The 13,281-nt window shown below is 34.0% G+C and overlaps 2 protein-coding genes across 8 annotated transcripts in view; one reads left to right on the forward strand and one right to left on the reverse strand.

Moving 5' to 3' along the window:
• Positions 1-2,734, forward strand: part of LOC136347249 (myogenesis-regulating glycosidase) — a 29,286-nt gene extending 26,552 nt beyond the window's left edge. For all 7 annotated transcript variants that reach the window (XM_066297060.1, XM_066297062.1, XM_066297064.1 and 4 more), the window contains one exon: positions 38-2,734. In XM_066297060.1, the coding sequence (XP_066153157.1) occupies positions 38-159 (122 nt within the window). In that variant the 3' untranslated portion in view covers positions 160-2,734. The remainder of the gene's footprint in view (positions 1-37) is intronic.
• The window catches only part of gukh (GUK-holder), a 141,029-nt gene continuing 130,406 nt past the window's right edge, over positions 2,659-13,281 (reverse strand). Inside the window, exon 8 of the mRNA XM_066297057.1 lies at positions 2,659-4,609. Within this exon, the coding sequence (XP_066153154.1) occupies positions 3,363-4,609 (1,247 nt within the window). The 3' untranslated portion in view covers positions 2,659-3,362. The remainder of the gene's footprint in view (positions 4,610-13,281) is intronic.

A 13,281-nucleotide genomic window follows, 5' to 3' on the forward strand; every position in this document is an offset into this window, starting at 1 on the left:
CTTTAGGAGGAGGGTTGAAAACAAGATAGAATTTTAGGAGTTTGGAAAGAAGGGATCCGGGGGAGCTTGAGGAAAGGCAACAGTTGGCAACACGATTACAAAGTTGAGGTGGATCAGGTTGCCTATTTTGAACGAATGCCGGATGATACGCGTTTTTAGGTTTAAACCGTCGTATTTGGATCAAATACCGTGCGGCTCAAATACCAACCTGTTAACTTTTTAGTAAATTATTATTTCTTAAAAACCCGAAATTTGCATTAAATACGACAAAAAATACTATCTTTTGACATTAAAAAAAAATTTATCTCGAGTTAAGTTACACCGCAAGCTAAAGGTATATTAAAACCATGTTTAATCGTGTAATTCGATATCAAATCGATCAATTAGTAATTGAGAAAATAAGCTATAAATAAACGCAAAAAATGTAATACAAATTCAGTTTCATAGTACATAACAAATTTAAGAAACTTGTTTGTTGATAGTAAATTAAGTAAATGAAACGTTCAAAATTGGCGCCATTTTGCTCCTTACAAAAATGTAACCTGCCTTACATTAACGAAGGTTTGTGAGTTAATGGATCTGCAAACTTGTAATTCGACGTTGCAATCGTGCCAAATTCTCTGGTGGCGTAACCGGGGTCTTTGATTTAACGTAGCTCTATAAAAAGTCCAGAGGTGTCAAATCAGGAGATCTTTTCCTTCTGACGAATGCATACCTAACAAATTATTAGTACTTTTGAACACTAGTTGAATTAAACTAATTTATTGTGCACAATAGGCGTCAAAAACTATTTTTGTCGCACTTAAGAACTACTTCACAACGATCAGACTTCCAACTGCTCACTGGAAGTTGTGAGGAAAATTATGTATTTCTAACGGGTAAGGGCGGCTTTATCTTAAGGTCCTAATAGGTTTCACTTGTCCATAGCGCCAGGCGTCTTTGTACAAGGATAATACAATGGCATAACATGGAATGAAATGCAGATGAGCACAAGATAACGCGGATGACCCCGCGACGATACAGGGGGCTACGTAAGTCCTGAAATTTTATAAAAACAACCGAAAATTTATTTGAATTACATTTTTGCGACATTTATTTTTTTATTTATGGCTCTTTTCTTCAAAAAAGAACACAACGATTCTAAATCGCATTACACCATTAAATGTTGTTTCGAAATACCTTGAATTTTGTAAATGCGTAATTTAACTCATGTTTCAATTTAAAAAAATCGGCAATTTTGACCTACTGCTGAGGTAAGTAAAATTTTGAAAAATAACGAACTTGAAAAGATTTTTTTTTTAAATTCTATTTAATACTGCTTTTGAGTTTTTTCGAAAATAATAATTTGTAAAAGAGCTAACAGGGGGGTGGTAACAATTTAGAACCGCACGGTATATTCAGTTGGTTAAATCAATAGCCATAACAACGTAAAACAATGTTCCATCATATGGAGCACTTCAGAGCCAGACGATTAAACATGTGATAGTGTCCCGATAATGGATGGTGTGTAATGTGAAATAGCATATTATCTGTCTAATAGAGGGAATAGTGTTTTCATTCAGAATCCTATTATATTTGACGATTCTATTATAAATATCTAGTAACTATATAGAAGGGGAGTAAATCTGGCTCTGGAGCCATCTCTGGTGAAATCGCTTCTCAACCGTGTAGCATGTACCTGTTGTTTCGCTTGTATGCTTGAATTCCGCAGCTTAATATTATATTTCAGTTATGAAAATTAGAACGTGATTAATGGGTATCACGGAAAAATATGTAAATTATCGTTAGATAATCTTGCCTAGAGGCTATCTGCTACTGATAGTAATAGAAGATACTCAATAGGATCAATAGGGAGAAATATGGACATAATCCCTTCATTATCCTAAAACTTAAACATTAACTTTGTTGTTAAATTGAAAAGTTTACATTGTAACACGTTTATATCATGTTTGAATGTAACCAAAATTGGGCACTTTGTAAGACAGTCGAGGAGTAGGAATTGCAACGCAAAGAAATTCCTAGATGGTTTCGGAGCGCAGGCGCGGCTGATCTGATTGAGTCCGTTTTTCATTAAAATTAAAGCCCAAAACTGTTGCAGATCTTTAAGCGACGTTTTGAGATGACAATTTTTTTTGTTCAATTGCTGCCACCAGCTAAAGTGCATAGAAGCAGTTTTCTTCTAAATGGCTGCCGAGCTCTTTCGAAAACACCAGGGTTGTGTTTAACGTACGGTACTTCGGAAGAGAAGCGATTCCAAGCACCAACGCATACACCACATGTTTGATGGTCAATGGGTCGAATCTCTCATTTACTCAACGATTCATTTTCGCGATGTAAACTAGATCAAAAGTGTTTAAAGCGCTCCATCGTGGTCTTGATGGTTGGCGGGCCGGATCCCCATCCACTTGATGGTTGACCTTTCCAGTTTCAACTGGACCAAAAGCACGAGAAGCGCGCTGCTACGTGCTCGATTGTCACGTAGGTACTTCTTTCTTATTTCGACTCGAGCAATGTTCCTTTAGATTTGCGCCCTGTGTTTAGGAAACTCACCCCGTATAAAAGTTTTTTCAATAAGTAAATGCAGATTTACTTGTTGAAATGTCTCTTTAAACACTTTTATTAAGACAGAGAATACCTGATTAAATATTTAAACTATGATAATATTCAAACAAATTTTTATTGTTTTCTATGTACAAAGATGCAATATATTAACCTTTATGGTAAATAATACTAGTTTACAATATAATTCCCATCTGAAGAAAGTAATGGCAATCCGTTTTAGATTAAAAATTATGTAGGGGAAGCTATAACTTTATACATTGTTAACGTGACCAAGATCACGTGAAGGCGAAATGAATGCTGATGGTAAGTACAGTACACACAGACTAGAAATTTCCTTTTGACAGTAGGCCTGAAAATCCTAGGAATACTTAAGTAAAGTAAAGTCATATTATTTGATTATATAAAATACTTATATAAATAAAACTTATTTACAAGGCTATATGAAAATACTGCAACAGTCGATTTCTCTTAAAATATAACTACACACCTGCTATGACGAATCACAAGAGTGGCACCGATAGAACTCCTGGTAAGCAAGGGAATGACAAAGATTTTGTTATTGACAAACGTGTCTCTTCTGAACTGAAACCATTTAGTCAAATCAGCTTTCTAAACGCATAGCTGCTAATTTAATTAATTATCTAAAATTAAAACTTAAACAACTAAGTCGGTACGCAATTAAAGAAATTTGTGTCCTTGACCAGGAATTTTACTGGACACCGTTACCTATGATCAAAAAAAAGACATCAAAATATATAAAAGGAATATGTAGGAGATTTTATTTGAAGCTTTTTCCTATCTTAAAACGCAGTTTCTAAAGTAGGAGGGCTTTTTTTAGCTGTCGAACCTTCTTCATTGCCAAAAAACCTGGCCCTTTGGACAGATATCCTTTCGCTTACAGAGGCAATCCTCGTATCCTTATTTTCTACAATTGGTTTAACTTCACCACTTTGGCTTTTCAAACTACGTTTCTCCAGAGAACTCTTAGAGGCGTTGCTACTATTGTCATCTTCTCTGCAATCCTCCAAGATAGTCGAAGAGAGAACATTACTCCTTGGATTTGCGAACCGCCACTGAGACCTGGGACTCAGAATTTTATTCGCTGGCTTCACAGTTCCTCTTTCGGGACTTCCCGGAGGATTGTAGATTTTGCGATTCACTAAACTTCTGGGCGAAGCACTTAGGTCTAAAATTGTCATGTCTTTACTGGGATGAGGATGGCTTTCTTTTTGTTTCTCCATTTGCTCTTTGGAGAGCTTGAGTTGCTCTACTGCAGATAATTTCTTGTTTCCCGACAGGGAACTGCTTTTTTGCAATAGCAGTCTCTTGAAGTCTAAAGTCGAGGTTTTCTTCATGCCCTTGCGATCGTTGCACGTTTTAGGCTCGTTGATCGGGGATAATTTATCGATATTAGCAGTGAAGTCGATATACTCTCCCCTGGAAGGTGACGCATTGGCTCTCGATCCTATATATCCAGTTTCAACGCTCATTTTTTTCGGAGTGCTCGTTTCAACTTCCATCACAGGGGGCGAAGCCCTATTTACGTTATCCTCAATATTCAACTTCTTTTTGGTTTTATGAATAACTGCATATAGTTCATCATTAGACCTCGTGCTTCGTTTCGGAGATAAGAGCCTGCTCTCTAGGTTCTCTGCAGCTCGAATTTGGGAAGGCGTTGAAGATTTAAAACTTCCAACATTTCGAGGATCAATTGGAGATACTTTGAAAGACTCCTCCTGGGTAGAGTGTTCTGGGCTACCATACTGGCGTGCATTAACAGGAATGCCTATTCGGTGAATCAAGCTTTCGTCACTCATCTTGGATAGGCCTCGAGTTATGTCGGGAGTCACGCTCCGTTCTGGGGGAGGATCATAGGGGAAGTACTGTGTCTTTTTAGAAGGCAGTGTTGAGTAAAACGGGGTCCCTCCTTGTCGATAGTCCGGTTGTTGGTAGTAAGACTGGGGGTGGTAGTAGTAAGGTTCGTTGTCAGCGTACCCAAACATGGTAAGTGTTGCGTCTTTGGGGGAGGATGGAGGTAGTACGCCTTCTGCAAATAAAAGTTCCATTTAGCACGTGCGGAAGTTGTCATTGAAGAAGTTATAAGTAACTACCTCGCACTCTACCTTGAAAAAAATCATGCTTCTATCGTGCTTAGAACAATACGTTTTTGGGGGTGAGGATGTTTTCGAGAAACGTAAAAATTTTGCATTGGAGCAAAATGTATTTTTTTACTGTTACATTAGGGTGATTCGTAAATATTGGAAATACATCATATTATATTGCATGAAAGTAAGGCAAAAATTTAGTGTGTAGGGTAGAACAGCCAAATGGAATAAATTCATATCTCGACATGTGTGAAAAAATATCGAGAAACGTCAATTTTAGATGCTTAAATTACATCCTGTAACATAAAAATTTCTCCCCTCAATTTAACTCCCTTTGCGTGAGAGTTGCAACCCCCAAATTTATAAATTTCAAGTATGGGCTTGTGATACCTCAATTCAAATATTTTTCACTCTTTATATAAAACTCCTACGGTGATAAACTTTATTGCAAAGAAGTATAAAAAGAAAAATCATGTACCTGGCAACATTCTCTACAATGAACAAAAATCAATCTCACTCTTCTATGAAATGTTCAAAATGCATGGTTCGAACCTGTTTGTAGTATCTTAACCGTAAATAACAACGTCTTCAACACATGCTCTTTACATATTCCCACAAGACAAACTCCGATGGAGTAAGATCAGGTGATCGTGCTGGCCATTCTAGGGAATCCTCGCTTCCCTAACCACCGATTTCGAAAAATTAAGTCGAGCTACGTTGAGACTGATTGGTTTTGTTATTTTATTACATTATCACCAACAAAGTGGTACTAATTAATAAGTTTTTGTTTTTTGTAGCGATTTTCGTCAATTACACGAGTTTTTTTTTCTATTATTCTTTCAAATTAAATTTTAAATAGAGAACGAGAAAACGTTCCAAAGAACATATCACAAACTCAAATTTTTAATTTAAAAATTGGGAAGTAGCAATTGGCACACAAAGGGGGTCGAATTTAAGAATGAAACTTTTACGTCACAGGAGGTGATTTCAGATTTTAAAATGTCGAAAAATGCAGATATTGAATTTATTCCATGTGACTGGTCCACCCTGTGGATACAGTTTCGTAAATGTTTCACTTTAAACATGGGCAGCTCAGAATACATAATTAATTATTGTGAAATATTCCATCATGAATATGCGATGGGGACGATGATGACCAATTTTGATGGTAATTTTTTTGTCATAGTGCAGGCTGGATAAACAAGTACGATAATAACTAAAAAAAAATGGTATATTTTGTTGTTTTTTTGTGATAGTAAGTTCAAGAATGTTATACCTGCGATAGATCTTGCAGTTTCTTGGGGCCTGTTTATTACGAAATTAGCAGCTATTTATTTTAAATCATAAAATTAATTTAATTAAAATTTAAATTAATTTTATGGTTATTAAATTAATTAAAAATTAAAAAAATTTAACATTTTTAGTACTTTTTCAGTTAAATCAATTTAAAGTAAAGATCGATGGAAAAATACGCTTCTCAAAGTTCTCAATAAATTTACAAAGTATTAATTAAATCGATTGAAATCTTGTCCGATTAAAAACAAAGAATGGTTCTATTAGAATATATTTTTTTTTATTTTAAAGGAATTTTATACAAGGTGTGAAAAAGGGTCAAACTTTTCATATATAAAGTCCCCCAAACTAGATTTTTTTTTTAATAAGACACCCTATTTCTTTCACTTCTCCTTCTTCCATTAAATTTGTCGAAGATTAAAAGTATACTCCAGTTGAACCATCCTTTGTTTTAATTGAATAAGTTTTCAAACGATTCAATTAATACTTTGTGAATTTATTGAATGTTTTGAGAAGCATATTTTTCTTTCGCTTTTTACTTTAATGAACTCAAAAGCTGCTAAAAAAAGCATATTTCCTACACTATTAAATATTTATAATTACAAGGGGAATTAGTATCCGCAAAAAAATACAGTGCATTTAATTTTAAAAAATGTATTTTTATCACACCACGGTTTTCTGAACTACTATGTCACTTCGAAAATAAATAAAAAAATTTAAATTCGTGAAAAATTGAATAATTTTTATATACAACTTTTTTTTCTAAACGGCTTTTCACATACAGTAGTGAACCACCTTGCACGGACCCCTCTTGTACACTTTTTTGTTCTTTCTGAGGGACAAGGAATTCCGTTAACTCAGTATTTTTAATAAACGTAATTGTGTTTATGCCTAAAGAGCGAGAACATTTTTCAGAAATATATCCAGCCTAATATGACTCGACCTCATGTTTTACCAGATAAATTTTGCCTTCGTGCTAATTTAATCATCATTAATACCAATGAAGGAAAGCATTCAACATCAGCAATAAAAAACTTATGGCTTTTGTTGTTTTGCTGATTTTTCGTGTTTTAAAATTTAAAAAAAAATCACGTTATTTAAATACAGGGTGACTCTTTAGCAATTAGTTTGGTACCTTATTCTTGTCTCGCTCTATAGCGCTCTAAATTGTAACAGTCCCTTATTAACTTTTTGACATTTTATTTTTACAAACGGCATTAAATCGAATAAAAAATACAATTTTTGACGTGTTTTTGCAAAAAATGCATTACAAACTCAGTTAAATATTACTTAAACAGTGAAAAAAGTTGTTAATAGAAAATTGGTTGATTTTTGATTTTGTGTTCGATGCTGCATCGCGCAACCAAGCGATGCAGATGAAATTCAACACATACGTTGAATAGGCTCGTTTCAACCAGCCAGGAGAAACCGTTCAATAACGGTTCAAAAACGCTTTTGGGTAACTCGTGTTATAGATTAGAACTTGAAACGATCAATACGTTTGTCGAAAAGGGTTCTAGAACCTTTGGGAGAGAGGTTCCTGGCGGGTTGGAAGAAGTTTAAAGCTCGTTTTGTACTGTAGCTCTCCACTCAAGCAAATCTTAGAATTTAATACGTTGAAAAGTATCATGCCCCTGATTTTAGAAGAACATGTGCGAGTGAATTTCACGTTTTGGCCGATCAACGTAGAAAAAAATCCATTTTCACTCTCACATATTCCTATAGTATCAGGGTCCAATGAGTTAACACTAAAATTAATTGACGCCACGGTCTTAAGCATTCAAGTCGGTGTTGTGCTCATTTTACTGAGCGTGAACGTCGCTTGACCTAGTATCTAGTATTAAATGAGCTTTATTGTAGGTAGATTTGATGTATGAATTTACGATTGACTAAATCACGTCGTACGTCTAACGGAGTACAACATAAATGAACATTTTTGTAGGCAAAAATTTTGAAGTCAATATCTCAAAAACTACTAGAGTTGTGGGCAAAATACGAAGAATTTGATTACATTATAAAAATTTAATTGATAAATTTAGCCAAACGGGGACCACTATGTATAAAAGGCATATAGAAAAATTCTAAAATCTCTCAACGTTTTTCAAAATTAGAAAAAAAATTTTCTTTACTCGAACCGTTATGGAGCTACTGATTACGAAACATTTAAGATTGCGAGCATCATCATCTCAAAAACTATTGGAGGCAGGGACAGTACATGCTTCAGAAAATAATTTAGAATCATCAACATATAGAAGAAATGGAACAAAATAGTATGTATCTCACATGGTAAGAAAGTTCTGGCCTTTAAACGAGGAAACATACTTAACCAAGGAAGCATTATCGTTATCATCATTGAATTGAGAGGTACACATAACCACCCTGTATTATATATATGTCTTAGTTTTTCTTAATTAAATTCTGGATTATTTGATCGTTCCCACGCTTTTAAAACCATGCATGCACTTTTTGGCTACCCGTGAAATATTTTTCAACATTTAGGAATCACCTTGTAAATTGCATGCTTAAGCACGATATATATAGAGTGAGTTTTTTAAGTGAGTCTCGTAAATATCTCTAAAGTTATCAGTTTTAAAAGAGAAAGCTTCAAACAACGGAGGGGTTGCATGAAAGGGAAAAATTTTAGCATTATCACTGTTTCGATGCAAGGGCACCTTCAGGCACGAATCAAGGTCAATTTTGTTTTTTCGAATGAAAACCCCACATTTTTTGACAGATTCTGATTTATTGTTGAAAACAAACGTGTTTTTCCTTGAAAAATGTGTTTTTTTTTTTATATTGACAATTGTAGAGCAAATAGATATTTTATCATTTTGTTATTTTACAGTTCTACTTGCTAAAAGGTTCAAATAAATTTTAGAGCAATAGACATTTTAAAATGGCAGTGCGCTTTTCAAAAGATGAAAAATTTGAAAACGTTTTTGCTTAGGACGAATCAGGTCGAAGTTTTGCTGCAACTATGTAACTTTATACCGAGCGTTTCCTACAACACATAGTTCCATCTTGGACTTTTGTCAGTAAAATTGTGAGTTCCTTTCGAGAGATAGGAAGAGTCGAAACACAAACATGAAAAAGAGCACACTCAAAGACTGTTGTTGGAAATGAAAACAATTAAATTGATACTTTAGCTACAGTTGCACTTGATCCTACTCGCTACCTGGCTGAAGATTCTGGTGTATCAAAGCAGGATTTGCGAAATTTTGAAAAATCATAAGCTTTATCTTTATCACTTCTTTTTTCATGAAGAACTATGATATGATAACGATTTTCAAAATAATTCAAAATCGAGTTGCCTTTTGTACTCGGGCTTAAAGGAAAATCAGACAAAATGATTTTTTTTTCTCGAATGTACCGTTTTCGGACGAATCTTGATTTACAAACCATGAGCAAGTCCACGGACATACCATGCATTACTGGGTTTTTGAAGATGCCTGTTGGTTGCGAGAGGTGGAAAGTCAGCGTTCATGGACGGTAAACATTCGGTGTAACATTGTGAATAAACATTTAATTGACCCTTTTTTTCAAAAAATAAAATAAAATTGACAAATTACCACGTGGTATTAGCATGACGGGTGCAAGCCCATTACGCAAGTGGTCGAAAAATTTGGATGAAATATTTCTCCAAAAGCGGATTGGTTGTGGTGGTAATGTTAATTGGTCACCGTTAGTGGCCAGATTTAAAATTTCCAGATTCCTTCCTTTGGGGATATATAAAAGAAGTTGTCTATGTCGAAGAGTCAACAACTGCTTAACATGAAAAAAAGAATAAGAGGGGCTTATCGTAACATTCCACCAGAAATGTTTTTCAATATCCAATAGTCGTGTAAAATGAGACTCGCTAAATGCATTGAAGTAGAAAGACATCATTTTGAACGTCTATTTTATTGTATTGGTGAAATATTATCTTTTTTAAAATTCTTTCTGTTGAATGTATTGATCTAAGTATTTTTCGTTGAAAGAAAAATTCTTTAAACAGTGCAATTGGTTCAAAACTATCAATTGAATAAAAAAATGTGAAAAGTAAAAAAAATATTTTTTTTCAACAATAAATCAGAATCTGTCAAAAAATGTGGGGTGTTCATTTGAAAAAAAAAAAAAAAAAAAAAAAAAAAAAAAGAAAGAAAGAAAAAAAAACAAAGTTGACCTCAATTAGAGCCTGAAGGTGACCCTAAATCAAAACAGTGATAATGCCAAAAATTTCCCTCCTTCATACAACCCCTCTTTTATTTAAAACTTTTCTTTTAAAACTGATAACTCCCGAGATACTTACGTGACACGCGTAAAAAACTCACCCTATATAAATTAATGCGGTTATTCTTAATACCAATAACATACAAAGAAAATTGTGGCTCACCTTCATTCTAGCGATGTGTCAAGTCAAGGAACTTCCCATCTTCTTACATGCAAAATACACTCAGAATGCAGTGTGAGAATGGTTAAACACTAAACTCCAAAAGCTTACCCTGTGCCTTTTGTGACGAAAATCGATGGTGTGCTTTTGCAGATGAAAAGAGACGTGCACTGTGCTGGTTTTCGTTTTATTCAATTGAGTGCATTTTTGAAATTAATTTGAAATTGTTACGTATTAATTTTATGGGTTATTTTGTTAGTGAACAGTAAGAATGTTAAAATAGTTCAAAAACAAATATAAGGAATGTTTTTATTTAAAAAAATACAAATCAAATGGATGTATGGAAAATTGGTAAAGACAATAATCATGCTACGTAAGGTATTTAAAGCTTGAGTGTGCATTGTGCCCCTAAAATTACAAACACACAAAAAGCATGTAACAGGAGCAAATTTCGATGTTTGTAAGGGATATCTCGGTACCTGCAGGAGCAGGTGAAAAGCGAATAAGGTATTCTCTATACGTTTTTTTTTGGAAATGATTCTAGTAGAGTGATTACAAATTTCCTGTCGTTTTTGGTTTTCGAGCTAAGTAATAACTCGATTTTGGCAATATTAGATAATCCATGGTTATTAAGTTATGATGGTATTTTTAAATCCGATCTTAAATTTCCATTATTTAGTAAATTTGAGACATAATCGGATAAGGGCATTTTTTCTTTACAAAATGAAATGTGATTGGTTTGAAAAAAAAAATTATTGCATTTTAGGTATAGCGATTTACTTATTCGTAACGCATTTGATCGGTTGTTTTTTTTTTTTTAATTAAAAAACCGTTGAAAAGTCTGTGCTGACGATTCGGCCTCATTAATCTCAAAATTGTCTTATAAAAGCCAAACAAAATATCATATGCTGATATTTATTCGAACGAATCGTATCTCAAACATTGCATCCAAAACATATTCAAAATCGGCATCCTAAGAGAAAAATCGATAACATCATGAAATATTCCAAGGAAACGAAGACCGACAACTTGCAATACGGGAAATGGTGAGTTCGTTCACATTAAGATTTTCAATATTGAAAAATTCCAGTCCTGCTTTAAATGATTCATGATCGGACAAACTTTCTTTTAGATTAAAAAAAAAAAAAAAAATCTACGAAATTGTCTTCTTTCCGGATCCTGATTGAAATATATTCGGAAAGCAATGTCAAAGTTACTGCTACTGGGCATAAAATACCTCAACTTATCATATTTTTCCAAGTTTTCACAAGACTTTTTGAGGATGTACGAGATCGAGTACCAGCAGAGAATTTTAGGTAATTTCTTAACTGAGCAAACAAGCAAAGAAGTGCATTATGGATAGGTAAACCGCTATATCTATTGTATATGAAGCTTATTTTCGTTCAAAAGGGAGCATTGGCCTACATTTTCGACATTTTAGGCAACTTTTAACGAATCAAGCATTTTTAACCGCTTTTAACTGTTAAACTTATTAAAAAAAAATTGGGGATGCTCTATTTCATGTGCCCACTCTATCTCCTGTAATTACCAAGATATTCTACATAAACATCGAAATTGACCCACTTTGTACATAATGTAAAACCATGCAACACACAAACAATTATGTACACACAAATATTTACATATACATCAGTCACTATTAGCTAAACTAAAAACTTTTATTTAACACTAAATATTGGCTCATTGTTTATGGGAGTATATAAATATTAAACTATTTGAACCTAAATATTGAATGAAACTTACAATCTATTGTGCTAAACAGATATAAACATCTAAACCTATTCGTATTGCACCCATAACGTTAAATTATAACCCCTCAATATACCTAATTAAAAGCACACCTTATAATGAGGTAATCTTGTCCACACCCAGTTTGTGTTGTCCAAAACCAAAGTCTGACTTTTAGTATTTCTTATAAGAGAATTAGTTAAAATGAAAAAATTTTGGAGGGAGAAATGTGCACTTTTGGACCATGTGAGAAGTGAAAGCACATCGTGCCCTTCTTGTAAGATAAATGGACCAGAACATGAGAGAGCTGTACTAGGTTGCAGGTAATTTTGTACTACATCGATTTCTTTTGAATTCCTCTTTGAATCAAAAAGCTGATTTGCTAAAATTCCATAAATCTCTCGAACATCGTTGTATTTTTACTTAAACTTACTCAACAATGTAAAGATACTAAGGTAAAGAATGTAGAATATTCAGTACAAATATGTACAATTTGAGAATTTCCCAACCCTGCGCAATTCCAAGGAAGAATTTGGGGATGGAGGGGTGTAATTTCATCGATTTGGCAGAAACAGTATTTCCCTCTTTACGTTGCATCAGAGCCGTATTCCATTTTATTTGCAAATTATAATGGTCAAATCAGCAATGTCATGCACTGAGGACAGCAATGGTACGAAATACGGGGTGTCTGCAGCGGAAACAAGTTTTTTTAAATTCTATTATACATTTTTCGACCCAGATTCTCTGTGGTTCTGCTAACGCTCAGGTCTTCATGTTTGATTTGGTTCTGTTTTTAAGATTGGCAGTTCTTCTTCAGAATTGGCAGAATTATAACTCGGAGGCCCTATCGTTATACCTACAGTCATTAAAAAAAGCATTCATACAGCCGGAAAAAAATTCTGTAAACCGTAACTTTTGACTGATTTTGTTCAAATTTTGTATAATGAAAATTCAAACCGAAACCCAATTTGCGTAATTGAGCAACTTTTGAAAATTTAACTTTTAGGGTGCTTTCCAGCGTTTAAAAAAAACTCTTGCAGAGAGGATTTTTTTTCATATATCCTGAAAATTTGATCAAAATCGAACCGCAAATAAGGGAGTTGCAGCTTTTTAAAGTCGTCAAAAATGTCAAAGTTTCGTCATTTTGCGCGAAAATCGTCACTCTTTGGCGTTTTTGAAAGGCTGCAACTCCCTTATTTGTTG

This window comes from Euwallacea fornicatus, chromosome 27, assembly GCF_040115645.1.
Source record: "Euwallacea fornicatus isolate EFF26 chromosome 27, ASM4011564v1, whole genome shotgun sequence".
Taxonomy (NCBI): domain Eukaryota; kingdom Metazoa; phylum Arthropoda; class Insecta; order Coleoptera; family Curculionidae; genus Euwallacea; species Euwallacea fornicatus.